Here is a 24,499-nt window from a genome sequence, read left to right as displayed (position 1 = left end):
TAAAATCTGCACTGACAATGTCACCTGTGCACCGACTGAATGAACCCTTTGTTCTATTACACCGCCTAAGTAGGGCCTGGGATGAGAGAAGGCACATCAGCCAAGAGAGAACTAGACGTCAGACATCAGGGGGTGTACACTGCATTTCTTTGGGGCTCACTTATTTCCACTAAGGCCCACGCTGTTTTCCCTTGCTATCCTGCATTTCTATAACACACATCCAATTCACTCTTCCCTATTTCATAACCACTTACTATGTGGACTGGAAGAATTACTGGTCATCAGACCCAATCCCCATCATATATTTAATGAGCTATGAGCTGTAGTCCCTAAATTCCCCACACCCCAACAAACAGAGATAGCAGCAGCCAGTCTTCCAATCAGAAACCAACTGTCCTTTGGGCACCAAGAATTCCAAGGCTGTGCTGAGGACATGGATGTGTGTGGGCGTGTGCTACTCAGAGAGGTCTTCCTGGAAATCAGTGCTGGCTTTAACTCCAAACGACTCAAGGATATCTAGTTAGTGTGATCCGGGTGTCTGGGCCCACCTCCAGCCACCTTCTGACAGCAGCAAGGAGCAGGGGGGCCTGAGCACCCACCACAAGCCTTGAAGCCAAGATGTGCCCGCCTGCCCCCACTCCTGGCCTTCCTGCCCACTGGGCCGTGATATGAAGTATTCAGGGACCCTTATGAGCTTCCAGGGGCTCAATTCAAACTCCTGCCTTCAAATCCAAACTTCAGAGAGAGGAGAAAAGAATGGCAGAAACAGCCCTCCCAACCCCGCACAGCAGAAACAAACTTCATATATCTGAAGGTGATTAACTGTCTTTATTGGAGGAAAACAAGAAGTCATCAATCTCATTATCATTATGATAGAAATCTTGATATGTGTACATGATTGTCAAGGCAGAGAATCATTTGCTACACAGGCCCGTTGACAGTTTTGCAGTGCCGCAACCCGTGGGGGGTAAACTTCTTGCAGAGTTTATTACATGCATGGAATAAATGCACAGTTTCCCTTCTTTTGGACAAGCATATTTTTTACAGAAAATTTGAACCAGTTGCAAGCCTGGTAATAATAGACACGGGGGGACATTCCTGGGTTTGACATCATAAGCTTTTGGAAAACGTGCTCACTGCTGGGAGAGCTGCAAGAAGGCCTATGCCACTGTGTGTGGTGACCAAAGCCAATTTAGAAATTGTTCCGAATTGTATTCTGGACAGAATGTACCTTTTTTTTTTTCTGTCTTCCAACCTCAACGTGGGGCTGAGATAAATGTCCTCTGAAACGTTGCAATGTTGCAGCATTGTTCTCATGGACAAGATGTTTTTGTTTTTGGAACATGTTTTTGGAACATGTCAAAAAGCTGGCTGCCAGCCCTGCCCCAGCACTCCTGCCCCACCAAATGCAGGGCTACTGTGAGGGTCAGTGAACCCCCGTCTGTCCAGAAGAAGGTTTTCCTTTGAGAAGTAATTTATCTAGTGTTTGGGGCTTTTGATTCCCTGGTGATCTTATCTCTCTGACTAAAACCTCAAACACTCCTTTCACTTTCTTTTTTCCTGTCCATAAGAAAATAAAATCACCTCAAAGTAAAGTAAGTTGGTAAATCATCAGAAGACATAATCAACATAGGAGAAGTTCCTTGGAGACCAAAAGGTTTAAAATGGAGACGGCGAATGCAGAAGCGGCATTGGTACAAAGGGGGAAATGCAATAGTTAGTCCCTTTGGCGTAAAGAGATACAGACACTGAGAAGCCATTCCACACTTTGTCCACGAAACCAGGCCTGACAGCCACATGCTGCAGGGTTGGCTGCCAAATGCACAGCCTTTGGGTTTGCAGAAGCAGAGGCCCCTGGAGCCACAAGCCGAGCTGCTCCTGCTGCAGGTGGCAGGGAAGGCAGGAAGGGCTGGTGTTTCTTCCCGTCTGACTCGGTGCGGTGCAGTGCAGGAGGCGGGCCAGGCCGCGGCCAACATGCGGGGCTGACTTCACAGTGGGGCTGGGCTCCTGGGCCCACGCCTGGGCTGCAGATCGCGATGCACGCAGACCACAATGAAGGCGGGGGCCGCAGGGGGCTCAGGCCTCTATCCTCCTCCTCCCTGCCTGCTGTCCAGCGCAGAGGTTTCCAAGCAATCTCATCCACGCACTAGTTTCCTTGGCATTGTCAGGAAGCAAGCTCCCCTTTCAGAAATCTGCCCAGTTCACCTTTCCTATCTGAAAATGTTGATTTTCATTTCTGAAAACCAAAGCCTGGAACACTACTTTTCGGCCAGTGACAGGTACACTTGCAGCCCCAACCAGCTCCCCACCCCTTGCAAAGAGTGGTGGGTTACATACAGGTATATACATTTTTAAAAAAAAAAACAACAAACTGAACAGTGTTTGGTCTGGAATGTGTTTAAGGAAAAGGCCAGCTTTTCAGAGTGTGACAGCGCAGAATGGGGAGCGGTGCTGTTTCAGAACATGCAGAGGCGTCGTGCACTGGCTGAATCGGAGGGCCTTCGTTTCCTTTGCCAGGAGTGACTGTGTGACCCTGGCGAAGAGTACGTCTTATTTCTGTTAATGGAAGTGGGAGGAGGTGCCCTTGGCTGGACCGTGCTGTTCCTTCTCACATCCAGAGGAAACCCAGCAGTGAGCTTGTGGAAGTCACACCAAGTTGGAGAGTTGCGGGTGTAGCACAGAGGCCACAACCTTCCTCCTCCTGCCTTCAGCCCTGAGCGATGGTTCCCGCGTGGCTTCTCCAAGGTGAAGAATTAACACTGGCCTGGGTTCTGGGTGGGTCACAGGGACGTGGTGGCCAAAGCCTTAAAATACTGAGTTATCTCCACCGGGATATGGCCTTTCCTTTCTGTTTAATATTGCTCAAGAAAGATCAAACTCCAGGGGTTAATCAGATTATGCTGTCACTTCTCCAGAGAGAGGGTCAGCCCCTGTTCTCAAGAGGGGTCACTTGGGTTCCCTCCCTTTGTCTCTGGTGTACCCTGGTCTGTTTTAAATGGGGGGGGGGTCCCCCTCTCTTACTCACAATCTTGCCTGGGATATGCTGGATACCACGGGAGACAAATGAACAAGAGGTTAGTGCTGGGCAGGTGAACTGAGTCTGGAGGTCATATGCCAAATCCCTTTCATCAGCTCATGTTCCTTAAGCGCCAAAGCCTTGCCTGTTTAACCCCAAGCCTGACTGCCCAGTTCCTTGGACACTATGCTAAGAGCTAGCTGGACAGTGGGACTTTCTCAAAGGTCAGAAGCTCCTGTGCCAAGGGGAGGCTGCTCCCTGTTCCTGCAGTGAGATTTTAGAAGTGATGGGGATCACTGCCATGGTCAAGAACACCAAGCCACACTTGCCTTTGGGTGGGTGGGGGGGGGGGTTGCTGCTTTCTGCATCTTTTTTTTTTTTTAAAGGAAACATGAAGGGGTCATTATCTTTTCTTTCCTCCTATGGAGTCAGGGGCAGTAGGAGGTGGTGAGAACTGCCTACTGCAACAGCCACGTGCCGCCCTGGAATTGCTGTCCATCTGAGTATCTCTTCAAGGGTTTTCCGTGGAGGTGTGCACTTCAGTGGGCACACTCTCTCTTGGCTCCAGCTGCCTTTACCCGACACTGCAGACCCCATGTGCTTGCTGAGGGACAGCAGTGTGTGGCCCAGACTCCAGGGTCCCCCAGTTAAGACAATCACATGCCTATCTGGGCGTGCACTCACAGTTTCAGACAAACGCTAGCTTCTCCAATGGCCTCACTGCTGAGATGAAAATGAGAGAAGGGAGGGACAGACAGGCAGCGGAGGCCAAGATCACTCGAGGACACATTTCAAATGAGAAAAACAATCCACTTGCTCTGAGAAGGTGGAGAGACCAAGCTGGAGAGGGGCGGGTGTCGGAAGGCAGTCTGTGATGAAGCCGTGGTCCACCCTTAGCCTCGCTGCACACGGTGGCCTCAATGGGGAGTGTGAGCTGGACATCCATGTGCAAGGCTCAGCTTCTGTAGGTGGGATTTGACAGCAGTGAGGGTCCAACGACTTCGCCCCTCCTTTTGGCAGGTGTTGTCAAAAGGCACACTCTGAGCTCTCTTCCCTGCTGTAATAAAGTATAAATAATACCAAATACAGTTGAAAGAGAACTTCCATTCTTCTATTACTGAGGCGCTCTCAACAGAGCAAAGGTTCTTCCATATCGGGGTTACTTTCTCCTCTTCCAAAAACAATGGGAAAAAACCTAAGTCTGGTGGCACTGCGACACTACAGGCTCACCCAATGTCAAGTTCAACAGTGCCTACTTTGGGGCTGAAACCAGTGACCATCTCCCCGCACGCTGCTGGGGCCTGATGTACTTCAGGCCAACTCGTCCTTCTTTCAACTCTTCTGCGCTTTCCAGGTCAGACATACTTTCAAACTAATTGCATATAACATGCACCTCACATATCAGCTCCAGCAAATAACTTAATCGCCTGTAAATTTGGCTTCAGATGTTGCCTTTTTAAGTGTAAGTGACTGCCTACAGCCCATAGTACAAGAAGCTGGTAACTGCACGCACGTTAAAGGTATCAAATTCGCGCAAATTATCATCCCCTGTAGTATCTCATTGTTTTCTTGTACTATAGAAACTTGATTTTTTCCATTACGCTCGTTAGTCAGCAACATTCTAATAAGCCCCTTAATAAACCCCTAATAAAACTTGGAGGGAGGCCTCAGTTTTCTGACACTGTTTATAATATCCGTACCACCATCCTTCTCAAGGGGGGGCATGGATTCATATCCAACCCAGGCGACACGTCCTTCTTAACTGGGTCTATTGTTTTACAGCCTTTTCCAGCCTTTTCACAGATTTTGAAGAGCGGTACTTTGACTTTTCACTCTGGATGCATGTGCGGCAGGTGCCAAATAGGATTCCTGTTGAGGGGCTGAGTGTCTATGAAGCATGTGGATGCAGAGTAGACCAGATGCCTGTCTTTCCTAAAGGAGGCAGAATGGAGCTGTTAATGCTTAATGGTTTTGTGTGTGTGTGTGTGTATTTCTGTTGGGGGGCCATCACTGAACATCTGACCTGGACCTAGGCAGAGGTGTGGAAGTGACAAAGACAGCCTGACCAACAGCATCTGTCGAGTCTGGCCAACTGTGGGAGAAGAGCATGAGGACATGGGCCCAGAAAGTCCCTGGACCCTCAGGCAGGTGGACAGGGGCCGGCGGCGGGCTAGAGGCTGACTCTGGATGCAAACTCAAGGCGCTGCACAGGCGTAAGGGCTGAGGGAGGGCTTTTGCAAAGCAGACGTTTGGAGCCACCACCTGCTTGCCTCTTCAAGAGAGCATCCTTGAAGCCCCCTGGAAAAGTGGTTTGCCCTGGTTTTCACACTGGCTCCCTCAGTCGTGCACTCTTATCCAGTTTGGCCAAGACATGGCTGGTTTCAGCACTGAAAGTCCTCCATCCCAGGAAAGCCTTCAGTCCTCAGCAAACTGGGATCTTTGGTGACCTCGCCATCACAGGTCTTTGGTTTCTGGATTCCCTTGGTCAGAGGGACGGCTTCCAGCACTGGCTGGGTGGGTCTCTGGCCGTATTTGTAGCGGCGGGTGTCCTGCTTGCCAGGCGGTCCCTGCTCCTCACCACCCTGAAAAACAGTGTCTTTCCAAGGCTGCTCCCCTCTCCTCCCCTGGACCACCATCCTCTGAGAACAGGGCAGAAATCTGCAGAGACCACTTGTGTGAGCTGGAGGCTGTTTTCAGTTGTAAGGTGAGAAATGCATTTTTTAAGAAACAGATAAATTTTAAAACTGCATCGCTGGGAGCAGGGCCTTCATGTGTCACCCTCCTCGAGAGAAATGAGAGCTGCGTGTGCAATTCACTCTCAACAGGATGGCATCTTGCTCCTTCAGTTGGGGAGGCTCTTAAATCTTTGCTGGGGTCGGGGGTGGGCAGGGGTCCATCTCCTTCACCACAAGGCTAGCCTTTCGTTTGGGGGAAGCAGGCTTCTTCATTTCTGAATGCTGATGGCAAGAGGCCCCGAGGGTCTCCACTCAGAGAGGGGTTTGCTGGGGGAGCTGCCAGGAAGGTTTCTCTGCAGGTCCCCTCCCACAGCACCCTGGGGGAGAAGACTGCAGAACGGCTGAGCTGTTTTCTCAGAGAGCTGCCCCTCCAAGGAAGAAGGGGAGAGAAAGAGAAGGAATTGAAGTAAAGTGCATTCTTCACCTTGGAGACAGATTCTCGATCAATCCTCTTGTTACAATTTTTAAAAATACCTTAAAATTCCCTTTGGAGGAAAAAAAAATCTCATAAAGGTTAACATAAAATTCTACCATGGACAAGCGTAAGAAATAGCTCGTGGAAATAAGAAGTACAGCTCGAGAGGACATATTTCTTAGAAGGAAAAAAAGTCCTAATGCACAATATTTACCAATACTTAAATAATCCAGTTGAAACCTTTTTTTTTTTGTCATGAATGAAAAAATACAACACAGATGGTTACCTCTACTGGGAAGAGCAGAAACGGCAGGGGAGAGGACTGGGAAATATCCGTTCTACCAGAGCCTTGCGAGAGTCCTATATACAGCACCAGAGCCTATGAAGTCAGCTCCCTTGAGTCAGTAAAGTTAGTGAGAAATGAACACTTCAGAATTGCAGTATAAAATATGGCCGTAAAAAAACTTCTGTCTTCCAGTCCTGTGCAGGGAGGCGCCCGGTGCAAGGTGGGATCGCTCTGGAGTGGCTGGTGGCGCTGGTGGTCCTCAGGGGGGCCCCCTTCCCTGGCCCGCCCCCTGGGCCCCACCTCCAGGGCCAGTCACTTGCTTCCAGAGTGCACCGTCGTCACAGTGGTGGGCCTCGGTCTCCGATCCGCTCCCACTCCTGAGACCCCCGACGAAGAGGAAATGAAACTACAGAGCGTGGAGGGTGCCAGGCCTGCAGGGGGACAGGGGACACAAAGGGGTTCAAAGCTTCAGTCCCCCTTCCCGCTGCAAGGGTTGGTGGCAGGGGGCAAACTTTTGTGTGCTTGACTACATTTTTACCTGCTTGTGGGGGAACATCTGCAGTGTATCCAAATTCTTCTTAGACCCAAGTCTCCCCTCCTTGTTTCGTTGTAATAATTATAACTGCTGTGTATTTGGATACGAGATACAGCGTGGCTTAACCACCATACCACAGGTTCCATTTACTGAGCACTTTTACTATGTGCTCGGCATTGGGTTAGGTATGGAACATACACCATCTTTCTAAGAAGTGTTTATTTCTTACAACAGCTCCGTGAAGCAGGGATTTTAAGAGTAAATAAAGAATGTGATACCCTTTTGTGACCCCAGATTGGTCATGGTCTGGACTCTTGGCTGAGAAGCGTTTGTGACTCAGAGGACACTGACACGGGGCTGCTGACCAAGGCCCGTGGGAACTCAGCAGCCCCCTGGCCTAGAACATCCCTCGTGGGCCGTCCCTCCACTGCTGCCCCCGAGTAGATGCACTGGCCTTGGAGTGTCCTGATGGGAACGACCCTGTGTCTCTAGGTGCCGGAGGTGCACCCCCGCCCTGCCCCTGTGAGCTTTGTGGGCTGGAGCACAGGGATGTGCATAAACACATAACTCAGATGGCTTCACTGTGGTCAGGGCTGCTGTCTGAAACTTCAAAGCAATGAGCGATAGTGGGGTTCCTTTTGACGAGAAGGTGGGAAGGATGTGCCCTGAGATGTAAACGTGGGTCTAAGCGGCATGCGACTGTCAGGGGACGCTGGTGGAGATTTCCTGGGAGAATTTAAGGGCTGGACATTCCGGAATGGGATGGGAGCACTATTTTGAGAGGAAAGGAACCGACCCCTTTTGAGGCACATGGGAAGGAGTGTGATGCCCGGAGTGAGACCAAGCTGAAGGGTCTCAAGGGCTGAGATGAGGGCCTTTGGGGACGATGACGGCAGCCGCTCTGCAGTGCCAAGGGGCCCGCGGAAAAGCCTAGCGCGAGGTTAGGACAAGAACGCAGAGGGGCATGGGAGGGAAAAATCAGGAGCGTGTCGGTGATGTGACGCTCCGTGCAAAGGTGACGGACAGCAGAATATTAGTACTGTTACTTCGATCGCAAAGCCAACGCGCTTTATGTGAATTAGCTTAAAAGATCATCATTTTAAAAAGATATCTTAAAAGACAATGAGATGAGGCTGTCACGAGTCTCCGTCATCCCTTCCTCAACCCCGAAAGGGGACGCGAAATGAAAAGCCAATCAGTACACGGGGAGTGGGTCAGAAGGCATCTGGGCTATTGTCCGGACACCCATGGCTGAGCGGGGCTTGAGCCACAGGTTTCTCATCTAAAAATGGCCATGAGAATCCCAAGAGTTGTATAAATATGAAGTAATTAAATATAAAAAAAATTTACAAAAGTAGTGTCCTAGGATCTTGTGGGGGGGGGGGGATTAAATGGGATCAAGTATTGAGAGAGCCCGACAAACAGCAGGTACTCGTCAGTCGAGTTCCTTCCTCTCCCCGCCCCCGGACGGGTCTCAGAGGCCAGGTGGGAATTTCTGGTTTTGCTACATACGCACAGTCTTTTTGGCTGGCCAAACTGAGGCTGCTCGAAACACCTGCGTTGGAACTGTCCAGGCTGCTGCCGAGATGGAGTTTTCTCATATGTCTCACGACGGCCGTGGCATTAAACGCTTGCTGAAATTTCAGAAAGGGGAGGAAGCAGACTGAATAGTCCAGTCAACAAGAAAAGACTCAGACTGTCTCCTATCGTTTCTCCTGTGACCTCAAGTTCAGACTTCTTAAAACGTTCTCATGACACTCTAGAAACTTGCCCCTTCTTCCAAAAGCACACTAGTCATTTGGCCTCCCCTCCCCACCATCAAAATATATTTTGGAGATTAAAAAAAATATTTTTCTTCTGACATAATAATGTAGATTAGGGAATAAATGTAACCCAATCGTGTCCATAATTGAAGAGAAGTGACTTCTAGAATTAAAGGCATATTATAATAACACCAAAACTTAAAATATGATATTTTAAGAGTGTTCATTTTCTACTTTTTGGTGCTTTTATCCTAATAGCATTTCCTTGGAATAAAGTGGGTCAGTGGAATTACTGTTGTATCTGCACGGTCTCTCTCTGTCAGCTCTCGTGGAAAAACAGCCAGCTCTTAATTACCCACACTGATGAGACCATGGCGTTTAGGTAATGGTTTAAATCCACCACATTTTTTACCAGAAAGCATGGATGAGTTCAACTTGGATTTCCTTTCTTTACCCCCTTTATATCACTTTGATAAAAGTCGACTCTCCAAAGTCCCAGCAAAGTGAAGGAAGACAACAGGGATTATGTTCTTAAGAAATAGCAAGTAAAGAAGAGATGGTGGCATTACTATTTTTGGATCACAGAGGGGAGGTGTTAAATCATATACTTCAGCCCTCTCACACCACGATGCTCTCCTCAAGTCTTAATCCTTTTTGCTTAAAACGAGCACAGTTATTTGGGTGAGGTTCTGGGGATTTTCATCAAATTCAGCTGACAGTGACCTTTAGAAACAAATGCTCCCACTGTAGGGCAAGTCTCGTGCTCGCGGTTAAAGTCACCCGGACAGCAGTGAGCACAGGACTTACTCTCCACTTGCTTTTGGCGAAGTTCTTCCGGATCTGGGCGCTGACGGACTCGTGGATGTTTTTGCTGAGAGCTGTGTCACCGGCGATCCTGAAACACAGGCAAAGATGCTTCCTCAAGAGGGTTTCTTGCGGATGGAGGGCTGGGAAGGGGCGTCTGACAATAGGTCCCAAGCTGCTTTCTGGGGGGGGGAGCCACATCCTGTCCCCACCCCAGGGTTCGCTGAGAGGGTGGCTTGTCACTGCCCCTCCAGGCTCCTTATTTCACCCCACGGTGAAATGCACGTGATCCACCACCACCATGCTCCAATCCTGTCCACTTCCTGCCCCGCACCCCCTCCAGGATGGCCGGCACCTCCGTGGTGGACCGCTTGGCCTGGCTCCCCTTTCTTCCCTTTTGGACCCCAATTCCTGCAACGTAAGAGTCCACAATGAGGACACAGTCTGAACTCAGTTTCCTCTCCCTACCTCTCCCCAGCTTCCTATCTGCCTTGCCTCACCTCTGAGGTCTCAAGCCCGTCCCTACCTGATCTGACCACCGGATCCCTTCCCAGGGCCTTCCTCCCAGCTCCCTCCCCACACCCCTCTCTCTGGCATCTCCAGGACCTCTGATCCATGGACCTGCTTACATCCCCAGGCCCACAGCTCCCTTCTGGCTCCACTCTGGGTAAACTAAGCTCCACCGTGTTCCTCTCACCCTCCCCCCAGCGCCCTCCACCTTCTCTGTGCTCAGTGAGAGGGCTCCCGGCCTCAGCTCAGCCCTGTTTGGCACACACCTGCTCCTGCATTTCCTGGCAAGCTTCTCAGAACTGCAAGGACCACGTCCACACTACATTCCACTGGGTCCCTGATCTCACCGGGTAATCTTTCATGTAGTTCTTGCTTGACCTCAGCCTTCCATTAGCAGGGAGGAAGGTAGGGTACCTTTCACCTCCTGTCCTTAGCGCTCCCTCACCTCATTACGTCCTCCCTCTGCTTTGTCGTGTGCCTTCTCCTCTCTGCCCGCCCCCCTCTTCCTCCCTCCCTCCCCCATCTGTTCCTATGCCCTGTCTCCTCTCTCTCTGATTTCAGTCTCCAGCCTTGTGGATGCCCTGGAGGTCCCACCAGCTCATTCTTCACCCTCCCCTCCCCTCTCTGCCTCAGCACCATCCTCCCTCCACGGACCCCAGTTTCACAGGAAGCTGTGTTTTGCTCAGTCCTTCCTGGGCTTGAATCCATCCATCTTCCCTTCCCTTTAGCACCAAACTATTCAATTCTAAGCTGATGTCTGATGCCTAAGAAATAATTTCCTGGGTCTCGATAGAGTTAAGGGGCAGACAGATGCCAAGAACACTGACCATCTTTTCTGGCTGGAAGGTGAGTGGTAGGTGAGGGAGCCCGTCAGGTCCCAGACCTAGGTGGCCTTGGACACAAACCAGCCTGGACCCTGACTATTTGGGACAGACTGTTTTTAAAAGCGACATCCTCAGAAGAGAATGCCAGTCCCCTTTGTCGGTGGCCAGCTCTTGGAAATGAGGGGGTAGACGTGGTAGGAAGTATGGGCTTCCGCGGGCGGGCTGAGTACCGCCGCAGGGCAGAGCCTGCTCCAAACAAACAGACCGGGGTGGGGCGGGTCAGGGTCAGGGAGACTCCCTTCTCTGTGGGTGAGTGTGGCCGAGATGGGAGAAAAAGGCAAACTTCCAATTATTTTGGGACTGTCCCGCACTCACTTCCCACAGTCCCAGGTAAGAACCAAGCGGGGCGCACGGTGGCCCAGGGCCCCCGTCAGGCAGTCTTCTTGGAGGTGAAGCCGCCCAGGCGCGTGACAGCACACGACCTCCCTCCGACGTGCACCACGATCTCTCTGCAGCTCCCGGCAGCCAGGGTGTTCACAGGGACAACACAGGACGCTCCGCGACACCAGCTCAGCACCATTCACCCACAAAGCCGGAGGCACGGGATCTTAGAACCGGAAGGGACCCTGGCGGTCCCCCTGATTGTCTTAGGAGTTGAACAATGCCTCGGAGACAGAAGACGTCCCTGACGGACCTGTACACGCACACGTAAAGCTCTGGGCACCACACGCACGCAGGTCGCCAACTCTCTCCTCCCAGTTTTTGCCTCTGAGCTAACACCACAGGTGACATCTGTATAAATCATGCTTCTTCAGGCCAGTCCGCTCTCCCCCTCCACAAGCAGGTCATCAAACTGACCTCTCCTTGCCCTCTGGTGTTGGTGTGCTGCGCATGGTCTGATCTACCTGCCAGACTGATGGTGCATTTCTCCAGCCTCTAGACAGGCTTGGTGATGCCTGGTGTGGATCCCAGTCTCCTGGGGTCCTTCCCAATGCCTATAGTCACCATGGCTCGGCTGGCTGGAGTCCCAAGAAGGGAAAGGGTCTCCAGGAACACCGAGGCGTGGGCTGCAGATGCTACTCTGGCCTGGCCAACACACAACATTCCCCCAGGTGGGCACACTGCCGTTGCCGTGGGGGCTAAGTGTCACTTGGTATGCTGACAGCCAGGATAATCATTGAAACCGGAGGCAGAGGTTCAGGACAATCCGAACGAGGTAAACACACCCTGTTGAGGTGCTTCTCTGGAACCAGGACTGGGTCTCATCCTGCCTCTCGCCATTCCCTACTCTCTGGCCACCGGCCAGGGGCCTGCTGGTCCCCTACCATCCACCACCAAGAGGAAGGCAAGACCTCCATGAGGAGCTGGGGACACATCTGGTGAGAGGGGCTGACTGCCCCCTTCAGGGGCAGCTTTGAAAGGAGCCCTGTCCTGGCTGCAGTGGCCTGCTTGGGGCTGAGGGGGGCCCCAGCCGTGGGCGGCCGTGATTAGTCAGAAGAGCAAGGGCAGAGTAAGAGATGATGCTTTCTGGGCACATGGATGTGCTGGGACCACCACCCCCAGAACGGTGAGGTCGATAAAGCCCTACTCACTGGAATAATGACTCCACTTTCTGCAAGCTCTCAGCCGAACCAGTTTTAAAATTGTCTGGGGGCAATTTTACATAAAAGAAACAAGTCTATCATAAATGCAGGCCAGCAGGGCGTCTTGCTTATGCTGGAGTCAAGGGCACCCGTGTTTATAATTTTCCGACACGACTTCTGGGAATTGTGAAATGTGCAGTAAAAATCCTAAAACATTGAGGAAAAAACCCACCTCTAAAGTCAGGAGGCATTTATTTGCGCAGCTGACGTGACGGCACATCTTAACGTGACCCAGGCGGAGGCCTGTGAAGTCAGCTTCTCCAGCTCGACCTCCTTCCTGAGCTCCAGACTCATTCAGCAAAGTGCCCACCACAGATGTGCACTGCCGGCACCTTCCTCCGCATTCTCTTCCACTCACATCTGCCTGTTCCCCCAGCACCACCATCCTCCCCGTCCCTTAAACTGGAAAATTGGGAAAAACCTTGCCACCCCTGACCCTTTGCCTCACTCCTCCCACAGGTCTTTCCAAGACCCACAGCTTCCCCACCCCTGGACTGTCTCTCTGCCCCCTCCATCCCCAGACACTGGCGCTGGGCAGGCCACCTCCGCCCTCCCTCTACTTCTGGTCTGCACTTCCTACCCTCCCCCACCCCCAACACCTCATCCCCGCTCCTGCACGCAGGCTGAGCTTTCAAAAATGCCAATCAGATCACCCTGCTTAAAACCTGTCAGAGGCCCCCACTGCCCAAAAGGAAAAGTACAAATTCCTGGGCGCAGTTAGGAAATTATGGCAGCTCACGTTGGGGAGATGATCAGGGACTCTTCTTTACATGGATTACTGCATTCGACCCCTTGAAAGTCTCTACAGGAGATGCACTGCTGTCACTTAGGGTCTCAGCCCTACAGGGAAGGCCCAAGGGCGAGGGGCCTGCACACCCACCCTGCCGGCTGGAGCCCAGGGCTGGAGCCCAGGCAGCCCTGCCAGAGCTCACGTCAGCACCTGCTGGTCCTTCCTTTCTGTGGCCTCAGCTCCCACTTCCCTCCTTTGTCCACTCTCCTCCGGGAATACCAAAGCCAAGGCTCCAAGGGTGGGCACACAGTTTAAGCCCCCATGCCAGGCCTGGAGTCCCATCCCCCGACCCCAGAGAGCGGGTGGAAGCCTTCTCAGTGTGAGGCTGTGTCTCCGTGAAGATTCTGCTGAGCCCATCCTGCCCCCGCCAGGCCCCTCAGAGTAAAGCTGACCTCCCCCTTCCTTGTTTTTTCAAAAACATCTGGTGAAGGAGAGAGGAGGCTTTTAACCGGCCTCCTTCCTGCCTCCTGCTGAGCGAGGCTGGATTAGTAAACAAGAAGCAAGTCACTTCCCTTGTTTCGAGGTCATTTTCCTCCTAAGATAACCTCTAAAGTCTCATACATACAAGATAAAAAACACTGGGGGTGTCACGTACAACACTATGACTACAGGGAATGCTGCTTTATGGTACATTCAAAAGCTGTTAGAAAATGCTCAAAGTTGTCGTCACAAGGGAAAAAATTTTCTAACTATATAAGATGATGGATGTCAAGTAAACCTATTATACTAGCCACTTTGCAATACATGCAGAAGTCAAATTATTATGCGCTACACCTTAAACGTCTATCTCTAGCACGAAGAAAAAAGTTTCATCTAGCTGTAAAAGCCTACTGTTTACAAAATAAGAAAAACCTTTAGTATCTTCAGCATCACGTACTTTGACCTACTGTCCAAAGTGACTTATTAAAAAAAATCAAGATGACAGACAATCAAAACCGCCTCTTCAGCAAATTCCTTCCTCCCCCTTTTGTCCTCCTGTCAGGGAAGCGCAGCATTCTGGACAGTTCTGCCTGGAAACGACGTCAGCTGGCTGTGTCCTGTTCACTAAGCCACTTTATCTTTCTAAATCTATTTCCTTATCTCTAAAATGGAGACAAAACCTCCCTTACAGGACTATCATAAAGGGAAAAATGAGTATTTTAACATGATCAGCACAGTGCATGGTGGAACATCACAGATATTCAAAAAATGACGGCTGTTATGATAAATTAAAACACTGTGAAACTGGGTCACAAAGGGACTGTAGGCAGCTCCCTCTCTGGAAAGGTTAACCAGCATATGAGAATCTGGAAAAAATGCTGCAGGAGATGGTGGAATAGGAGATGGTGGGTGGGACAGTTTTCGAGGGGGCTTGTCCGGGGGATCGCTCCTGACACGGCTCTGTGCACTGTGCTTCACTACTCCTGGCCTTTGTTTCAGGCTGGAGGCTCACGGTGCTTTGATAAGACAGCTTAACACATTTACCCCATGCCAGACGTGCTCAGCCCTTTATGTGTGTGCGTGATCTCAGTTACTGCTCACATCAACCCTGCACGCCAGGCATCGTTATTTCCATTTTAAAGATGAGAAGAATTCATGTTCAGAAAAGTATAAACCTAAGGTCACCAGGTATGAACCTAGTCAGCGACATGAAAACCAGGCGGCCTCAGAGCCCTGCTGCAGACATAGTCCAGGAGGCCGTAAACTATCCATGAACCCCTCTGGAGGTGAAGAAACACTAACTGAAAAGCATCTTAAAAGAAAAAGAACATACAATGTCAATTCGCTTACTACCGAGCAATAAGCTCAAGGAATAAAACTCCAACCTTAACACCTCCTTGGGGAATTACCTTCAATAAAGATGATCCTAAAATATTTCCCATAAAGTGAAAAAGCTACAGCTATTTTTTGCACAGTTGTCATTTCTGCGTTCAGAAGACCGTGTCCCTAGTGCTGATTTGGGGAAGGATGAGAGCCAGTGGCCAGATGGGGTGCAAGATTCACCCGAGGGGTTCATAGTGATGATCAGCCAACTGAAAGTTTACTCTGGGACGGTGTCAGCCGACAGGGTCTTTCCGGGGGTGGAGGGGGTTCTTACCATGGGTGCCGAGCTGCCTGCTCGCATGTGTATCTTTTATTTGGATCCTTCTCCATCAGATTCCGAATGAAGTCCTTTGCTGTTCAAAAAAAAGGCACAAGGGGAGAAATCAGCATGTGTGACTTGAGAGATGACAAGATGATACCAGTGGAGGTATCAAGGGTACCATAAAAAACACGAGACCAGGGACCTGGGACAAAAAGGCGAGGCGGTACCAGCATTTGCAGGAAAGGGAAACCAAGGCTGGGGATGCTGCGTGTTGATCCAGCAAACGAGGAGGCAGCCGAGCCAGCGCTGGGACCCCACCTTCCCAGCTCCGAGTCCTTTCCCGCCGGCAGCTAGTGGTACCTTCGGTTCAGGGGAAAGATGAGACATCTTTGTCCCCAGGTGCCTCTCGCTCAGCTCTGTGCTGCCATAGGGAGCTGTTTTGTTGACTTCTCTCCATGTGTAGATGTCACTGATTCAACAAAATCACCTGAGCACCCACTGGGCCACTGGGGCCTCGACTAGCTCTGTGGATGTGTCACCTTCCAGAAGCCCCACCTGCAGCCTGTGCCAATGGTTACAGACAGTGAGCAGGAAACTGCGATGCCAGAGAGGTGCCCTGGTGGGGAGGCAGAGTGTGCCTGGAGGCCCAGGACCGGGGATGACCCAGAAGCAGGATGCTGGGAATGTGGGGGACTGGGTCCCAGAATAGGAAGATGACCCTGTGTGCCAGGTGGGAGAGCTGTCACCTCTGGGGCCTGGCATCCCACTGGCCACAGGACTGGACTCCTGGGGACGGCAGTGCCCTTCCAAGCTCAGAAGGAAGCTATTCCCCCAGCAGCTCTTTCCTGTTAGCCTTGGAGAACTGTACTCTGGTCCCAGGCTTTGGAATATTGAGGAAGAAAGCAGAGTGTTCCCAGTTAGGAGGCAAGAACGCCAATAATGTGCTGTCACCCACCAGGGTAGGGGGTATGTTACTATCATCCCCATCTGGTCAGTGAGGAAACTGAGGCTGGAGATGTTTCATCTGTTTACGTGGACATTGGGTTTGATCTTAACTTCTGAGGAGGAAATGGTGCATTTCCCTGGGGACATTCTGTGTGGTGCAGTCGCTGAGACTCGGGCCCCAGGGGCCGCCCACGGGGAGCCGAGAGACCTACCGGAGTCGGAGATGTCATCCCAGTAGGGGGAGTCGAACTCATATTCCGCCTTGAGGATCTGCTCAAAGAGCTTGGAGTCATTCTCGTCATAAAAAGGAGGGTAACCGCAGAGCCTGTAAGACAGGACGGCGAGAGGATCTGAGACGGCTGTGGGCCCAGCAGCTCAGGCTGGTCTGACATCCAGCCCAGAGGAAGAGCTTTCACCCGAGCTGGCAAAGGCTGCACCGTGTGCGCCGCAGACACCGTCTCCACCAAGAAATCACACCTCCTACGTGTCCAAGTGGCATATAAGTCAGCCTGTGACTTCACAGGGAGCAAAAAGGGTTAAAAGCAGGAGGCAGCTGAGGCAAACACATGCAGAGAAACCCAGTTCATCTTAACTCTGTGCACCTTAATCCCTGGTGCTGGACGCCCGGAACACCTACCAGGAAGCCTTCTGCGCATAAATGTAACTGATCTTACTGCCCGTGAGAGTAGCCCTCAGAGATGATGGGTTAATGAAATGAACAAAACACATGTTTAATATGCATTTCAGGACCTTTCCAGATTCACTTTATTTAATAAATCATCAGAGGAAGAAAAGGAAATTTTATCAGCTTGAGGAACCAAGTTGCCACAAGTGGCTCCAAGCCACAAAGCATCACCCGACCCGGCCCAGATCGGGGACTTGGAAGGTTATAGTTTCACCCATTAATATGCAAGAAGCAGAAGGTGGCATAAATGATCATACGATCACCCTTTTCCCACTGAGCCCTTTCAAAGTTGATTTTTTAAAGATCTGATTAGGATGTTGGTGAACAGACCTTTTAGTTCTAGGGGTTCATCTGACAAACATAACAGGAGTAGAAATTTTTATTAAAGACCCCAAATACAATTTGTTCCATGAAATTGTGGGTTCTCACTCCCAGTTCTGCCACCAGCTCTGACGTGACCTCTACCATTAATAGGCCAGTGAGGCATTTTCTGGACCAAAATGTCCTCATCTAAACATGGAGTGGCCAGACTGGAAAGTTCCTAGTATTCTTCCTGGCTCTAAGATGCTGTGGCCCTATGCCTCCTTCTCCCAGCTTGTCTGAGGAAACACCTAGTGCAGGCTGGATGCCCACGTGGGGCAGGCCCCGGCTGGGCCTGGACATCGGGAGGGCATGGGGTTTAGGCTGACGCCATGAGGGACGGACAGAGCAGAAGGCAAGGCTGGATTCCGGAAGGCCAGGTGCAAAGCTGGATGGCGTAGACCCTGGTTCTGGGCTGGTGACAACCCAGGGGGTGGCAGCCACAGTGCCAGAGTTCTGTCCTCAGAGGAGCCGTGGGTGACTCCTCCCACACAGCCAAACTTTGTTCAAACCACAGCTACAGCCTAGAGACCGATTTCATGGGAACAATCGAACAGGAATCAATAGAATCCAGGCCTTCGAGGGATTTCGGCTGTCGGCAAGTAAGAAATTTACTAGAGGTTCGAAACACACAGCTTTAGGACGATTTTTCAGCCCCTCCTGCCACACATGGTATCGCTGGCCACGCTGCATAGGGGAGAGGCTGATGACTTTTTAAAGGCTGTGGGACATTCTGTGGGCTGGTAAGATTCAAAATCATCTATCCCCTCAAGGTTGATTTAGGGGCTAAGTGCCTGGAAATTTTCATTTCTTAAAAGATCTGCTGCTCTTGGTGAAATGAATACGAAGAGCCAGGGCTTCTGAAACCACGAAGCACATATTTCACTGCCCAGGAAACCCTGGGGCTAAGAGATGGATATGGAAATGTTTCCCATAATGAGGATTTGGGCTAAACAAAGTGTGCATATTAGGAAAAGAAGACAGAGTGAAATGTTAGCTCATCTCAGAAAATAGTGAAATTTTAGACACGTGAGGTTTTTGTTTATTAACAACGGAGTGTGTTTTACTTTACAGTTTAGCTTTCTTTTCAGGGAAAAAAAAGTCTTAAAGATAATCCCAAGACAGATTTATTCTTCTTGTGCCAATTTTCTTCAAGTAATCCTGATTTCTTCTGGTTTCAGCTCTTTTGGAGGGGGGAGTGTATACAATACTGTTTACTCGGCTACACTGAGGATGGAAGGAAAGGAAATGGATGGAGCTCGGGGACTAAGCTAAAATTAAGCAAGAAGATTTTGAAATAAGGATCGAAACAGAACAGAAGGGCAAGGAGAAGTTGTAAAATCTTCCTTAGACCTCGGAATTTCCCAGAGCTCCCTGGCTGGGATATTTCATGAGTAGGCTTGTCTGGTGGGTACAAATGGGAGAAATAACTTTGAGCTATTTCTGTCACCATATACAGAATGCTGACTTCCCTACATGGTCCTGGACCTGTCCATTTGTGGTATCATCTCTGTCTTCACATTTGGCACGTCAGACCATTTAAATAATCTATAAATCATCTCACCATGGGTTCTCAAAGATGATAAAGCCATTCCCAATTGTTCTAGGCCTAAAAGCCCATGGTTCAAAGTAACATCTATATCTGCCAACCCAATGACTGCCCAATACGGGCCCCTGGCCTTCACGGGCTGGTCCATCACCTCCATCCCAGCCTCAGGATAGTCGTCCAGGGAGATCACTTTATACTTCCCACCTTTCCTGTGCTACTTAGTCTGCCATCTTATCTACCTCGGTACAACTTCCACAAACGCACGGCTAGATTCTAGTGCAGCCTCGACTGAGTGCTTATTTTGGGTCAAAATCTCCACCAAGAGCTTTGCTGTATTATCCCCCTTAAACCTCACTCCCCCAGGAGGTGGGTGTCCCCGACAACTTCCCTTCGCTCTTTAGGGCCACTCTCCACTCTGCCTTCCCTGGGAGGCTGACCTGTGCAGAGGGTTGAAAGAGGGTTGAACTCTCTGACACCTGGGAGGGGGTCGGTCGATAGGGAGATGGTGGAGGGAGGAGGAAACCAGGGACAGGCTAAGTGGAGCCCTGGCCCCTCTACCCAGGCTCAGGCTGGTTACACCCGTGACCAAGGCCACTGCTCCTCTGGAGGGGGGGACTCCATCAGACTCTTCCTTTGGTGTGGTAACTGCTTCCTCCCTCCCCTGATCACCAAGGATCCAAGGGTTTTTACAGTTCAGCTGCTAAAAACCTCGGGGTCGTGGTGCCATCCCTTGTGGTTCCCTCACACCCCACCCTTGTACACAGTCCCTTGTCCAGTTCTCATTCTAAAGTCAAAGAAGCTAACAAGCAGCCAAGTCAGGACGCGAGCCTTATCTGTCTGATTCCAGGTCTGTGTTCTTAACTGTTCCGCTTGTTCACTAAAGAGAAGGTGGCTTGAGAACTGGACTGTATGTTTCAGTCTCAGTTTTGAATTTTCTCTGTGGGCCATTTTGTTTGCCCACTGGCCCCTTTATCTGCAAGTAGAACCCGGTGATTGGACCCTACTTCCCCAACCCCGTTTCCCACACTCTGGGTCTAGTTGCTAAGATGCTTAGGGTTGGTTCACTGCACAATGAAACTAAGTTTTGTTTCTGGACCAAGGTAAAGGTATTCACTTTACCTGGGCTGCCCTCCCCTGGCCCCTGCGATCGACTCTGGCAGACCCTTGAAGACCGGCTGCAGTGTTACTAGGAAGACACAGCCCCTCCTGCCAGGCAGGGTGGGGGTCCTGCTCTGACCCCATGGCAGTGGACAGAGCTGTGCAGTGACACTCCCTACACTGCATGCTGCCCTGACCTGTCCACAAGCTCCTTCAGGAAGGACCATGTCTTATGTCTTATTTTCGTCTTTGGATTTTCAGCACCCAGCCCAGGGTTTAACCATGCTGGATGCTGGGTAAGTGTCTGGATCAATGTATATGCTCTTGAAGAAGAGGCTTCTTCATTGACTGCTGAGCACCCCCCGGCTAGGCTCTGAAACAGAGCTAAGGATCCAGGATGCCCCAGCCCAGGGAGCCCTCCAGCCCCCACCTGCCATGACTCCTCCCTCCTGCTCATCACCCCTCCCAGGAGGTGGTTAAAAAAAAAGCAATGCTCTGTGTATCATTTGACAGACATTCCAGATAACCCAGTGTGCAAGGTCAGGTGCTGGGAGCAACCTGGCCTGTCTCTGTAGAGAGAATGCAGTGGGCTCCCTGAATGCCACTTTGGTCTTGTGGACAAGTTTCATAGAGGAGAAGGTTTTCCACGAAGAGAGCTTTTAACATAAACAAATGTGAAAACTGGCAATGGCCAACCGTGCCTGAGTCAGCAGTGCCTGCTTTCTCCTGGAAACTGAAATGCTGTCATCCATCAGAGCTCCTGCTGAGAAGCCCTGGGACTCTGCTGTGGTCATTATGCTCCAGGAAGTGACAGTCTCCCTCCTTGTTTGCCTCTGGTTATGTATTTGCCTCTACAAAAATGGGTGCCCACTGAAAAGATTTCCAAGTAATGATTAGTTGTTACCTCTTCCCCCTTTTATGTTAACCTTATTGCTGTAATTCACCTCAACCTTCTACGTTCTTGCATATTTCTTAGACCCATGAATTACAGGTTTGAGGTTCTATTTTTCCTCATAGCTTTTGGTACCAGAGGGAGACCCAGAGCGGACAGGAAGGAGCTGGTATCAGAAGTAGTGGTAGGCAATGAGATGTCACCTCACATCTGTTAGGAGAGCTATTATCAAAAAATAAAAGTTCACAAGAGTTTAGATGTGGAGAAAATGGAACGCTTTTATGCTGGTGGGAACGCAACATGGTGCAGCCACAATGGAAACAGTATGGAGGTTCCTCCCAAAATTAAAAATGGAACTGCCACATGAGCCAGGAACCCCTCTGTGGGACATAGTTCCAGAGGAAATGAAATCAGGACCTTGAAGAGATACACATGCTCTTGGGTTCACTGCGGCTTTATTCACAATGGCCAAGACGTGAAAACAATGTGTGTCTGTTGACTGATACTTGCACAAAGGAATTATGGTGTATTTATACAATGAAATATTACTCAGCCTTAAAAAGGAAACCCTGCTATTTGCAACAACATGGATGAACCTGGAGGAGATTATGAAGTAAAATCAGCCAGACACAGAAAGGAAAAAAATACCTGATCTCAGTTATATGTGGAATCTAAAAAAGGTCAAATACATAGAAACAGAGAGCAGAACTGTGGTTACCAGGGGTGGGGAGGCCAGGGAACTGGGGAGGTGCTGGTCAAAGTGCAACAAGGTGTCGTTATGAAGGATATGAATAAGTCAAGAGATCCAATGGACACATGACAAGTGACTATGGTTAATAATATTGGATTTAATACTGGAAATTTGCTAAGAAAGTAGATTTCAGGTGTTCTCGTCATAAAAAATAGTAACCATGTAAGGAGAATATATGTAAATTAGCTTGAGCACAGTCATCATTTCACTATGTAGATGTAGATCAAACCATCATACTGTGCCTCTTAAATATACAGGGCTTTAATTTTTTTAAAAAATGGTGGAGAAAGTACCAGCTGTGTTTTAACACTAAGCAGTGAATGACTTTAAAAAAGGTGTCACTGTAGTAAGAAAACTTAACATGAGATCTAACTTCTTAACAAACTTTAAGTGTGAGTACAGTATTGTTGCTTATGTACACAACGTTGTCAAGTAGATCTCGAGAGCTTACCTATCTTAAATAACTGAAACTTTGCACCGGCTGTAACTCCCTACTTCCCTCTCTCTGCATCCCTGGGCAACCACCACTTTACTCTTTGGTTCTAAGAATTTGACTATTTTAGAGACTTCCGGTATGTGGAATGTGACTCTAAATGCCCGCAGATGGGCGCTGAGCTCGCCAGTCCACCGCACTACTCCCTATTGCCTTATACCCAGCAGGTCACCCATTTACATCATCTACTGCCTGGCCCTCCACATCCTACGTTTGTGACTCTGAGTCAAGGGCCAAGGATGGAGGTCTGGAGAGGACAAATTTTTTTTTTTTGTCTTATACAAATTACTTGTTCAGATTTACTAAAGTATTTATTACTTCACATTCTTTTCAAGCCTTCGTACATTCAGTACTTTCATCTGAGAATCGCCTTCTTCCTACCTAGAGTACATTTTTCAAAATTTCCTTTAGTGAAGACTTCCCAATTGTCTGTTTGAAGTGCCTGAATTTCCCCTTACCTTCTCCCCTGGGTGTAGAATTCTAGGTTGTTTTTTCCTTGTATTTCCATTCCAATGTCTTCTGGGTGTGACACCACTGAAGGTAAATCTCTCTTCCCTCTCTAGATAGTTTTAAGATCTTTGCCTTTGATGTTCTGCTGCTTCACTGTAACAAAGCTAAGTGAGAACTTCCTTTCATTTAACCAGCTTGGGCTCTTGTGATTCTTTTTTTTTTTTTTTTTTTAACATTTTTTATTGATTTATAATAATTTTGCAATGTTGTGTCAAATTCCAGTGTAGAGCACAATTTTTCAATTATACATGAACATATATATATTCATTGTCACATTTTTTTCTCTGTGAGCTACCTTAAGATCTTGTATATATTTCCCTGTGCTATACAGTATCATCTTGTTTATCTATTCTACAATATTGAAATCCCAGTCTATCCCTTCCCACCCCCTGCCCCCTTGGCAACCACAAGTTTGTCTTCTATGTCTATGAGTCTATTTCTGTTTTGTATTTATGCTTTGTGTTTTTTTTTTTTTAATTCCACATATGAGCGATCCCATATGGTATTTTTCTTTCTCTTTCTGGCTTACTTTACTTAGAATGACATTCTCCAGGAGCATCCATGTTGCTGCAAATGGCGTTATGTTGTCAGTTTTTATGGCTGAATAGTATTCCATTATATAAATATACCACAGCTTCTTTATCCAGTCATCTGTTGATGGACATTTAGGCTGTTTCCATGTCTTGACTATTGTAAATAGTGCTGCTATGAACATTGGGGTGCATGTGTCATCCTGAAGTAGGGTTCCTTCTGGATACAAGCCCAGGAGCGGGATTCCTGGGTCATATGGTAAGTCTATTCCTAGTCTTTTGAGGAATCTCCATACTGTTTTCCACAGTGGCTGCACCAAACTGCATCCCCACCAGCAGTGTAGGAGGGTTCCCTTTTCTCCACAGTGGAGAGGACAATTTTTAAGGAGAGAAGGGGACATTCAGCACTATGTTTGGTGCTGCTGGCTACAAGAGCTAGGAGACCTGTGGGCCAGATCCCATAGCCCAGATGCCCAAGGCAGTGTGTGTGTGTGTCTGTGTGTGTGTGTGCACCCACGTGTGTGCGATTTCCTCCTTGGCAACTGCTACAGGAACTCAGAAGAGGGTGAGAATCCTGACTGGAGTGATCAGGGAAGGCTCCTGGGAGGAGGTGTGACCTGTGCCATCTGCATCCGTAATTCTGGGCTGGTGCTCATCAGAGCCACCTGGGACTCTGGTCAAAACTGAAGATGCCCTGTATCTTCCCCAAACCCAGTGCATCTGAATCTTCAAGGGCAGGCCCAAGTATCTTTATTTTTGTTCTTTACAAAATTATAAAGGTACTTTAGGTTCAGAGTTAAAGAGCTCAAGTACAGAAGAGTAAAGGGAATGTTTCCTCCCTGACCCTCATTCCCACTCCTGTTAACACTTTCCTGTGAATGCTTTTCAGAAACTTTCTTGGCATCTACAAGCATGTACGTATGTGTGTGTATGGGGAACCAGAATTCAAATTACCTGGAAGTTTAGCCTGGACAGACCGGCTGCATAGGAACAGCTGGTTTGTTTCTTTGCACGTGCCAGCAAGCCCCTGGCATGAACAAAGAGGACCCCCTCTTTCAGGGGAATATGCTTGATTTTTTCCCTCTGAAATTTCCATCGAATACCAGCTGGTTGCCCTTTCTTGCCTTGTGACTCAGGAGGAGCTGCAGCTGCCCTGCTCTCCTGAGCCACATCTGGCTTCCCTGAGCACAGGCCCCTCAGGTTCCCCACTGAGGACAGAGGATGAAGAACCGCCATGAGGCAGTCCTCTGGCTGTCCCTAAATGCTGATCGGGTATCGGCTGTGTCCCGGGCCTGGGGAT

The 24,499-nt window shown here is 49.5% G+C and overlaps 1 protein-coding gene across 3 annotated transcripts in view; it reads right to left on the bottom strand.

Annotated features, from left to right (window-relative positions):
* Positions 1–809: 809 nt before the first annotated feature.
* The window catches only part of CAMK1D (calcium/calmodulin dependent protein kinase ID), a 344,956-nt gene continuing 321,266 nt past the window's right edge, over positions 810–24,499 (bottom strand). For 2 of the 3 annotated variants that reach the window (XM_010953717.3, XM_074358483.1), the window contains exons 7-11: positions 16,544–16,656; positions 15,399–15,477; positions 9,558–9,645; positions 8,504–8,621; positions 810–6,883 (exon numbers count right to left, since the gene is read on the bottom strand). In XM_010953717.3, the coding sequence (XP_010952019.3) occupies positions 6,765–6,883; positions 8,504–8,621; positions 9,558–9,645; positions 15,399–15,477; positions 16,544–16,656 (517 nt within the window). In that variant the 3' untranslated portion in view covers positions 810–6,764. Of the gene's footprint in view, positions 6,884–8,499; positions 8,622–9,557; positions 9,646–15,398; positions 15,478–16,543; positions 16,657–24,499 lie in introns of all 3 variants that reach the window. The other variant, XM_045515802.2, reaches the window with a different exon arrangement.

Source organism: Camelus bactrianus, chromosome 35 (assembly GCF_048773025.1).
Source record: "Camelus bactrianus isolate YW-2024 breed Bactrian camel chromosome 35, ASM4877302v1, whole genome shotgun sequence".
Lineage (NCBI taxonomy): Eukaryota > Metazoa > Chordata > Mammalia > Artiodactyla > Camelidae > Camelus > Camelus bactrianus.
The sequence above is the reverse complement of the archived record's forward strand: the minus strand, read 5'-3'. Positions and strand labels throughout refer to the sequence as shown.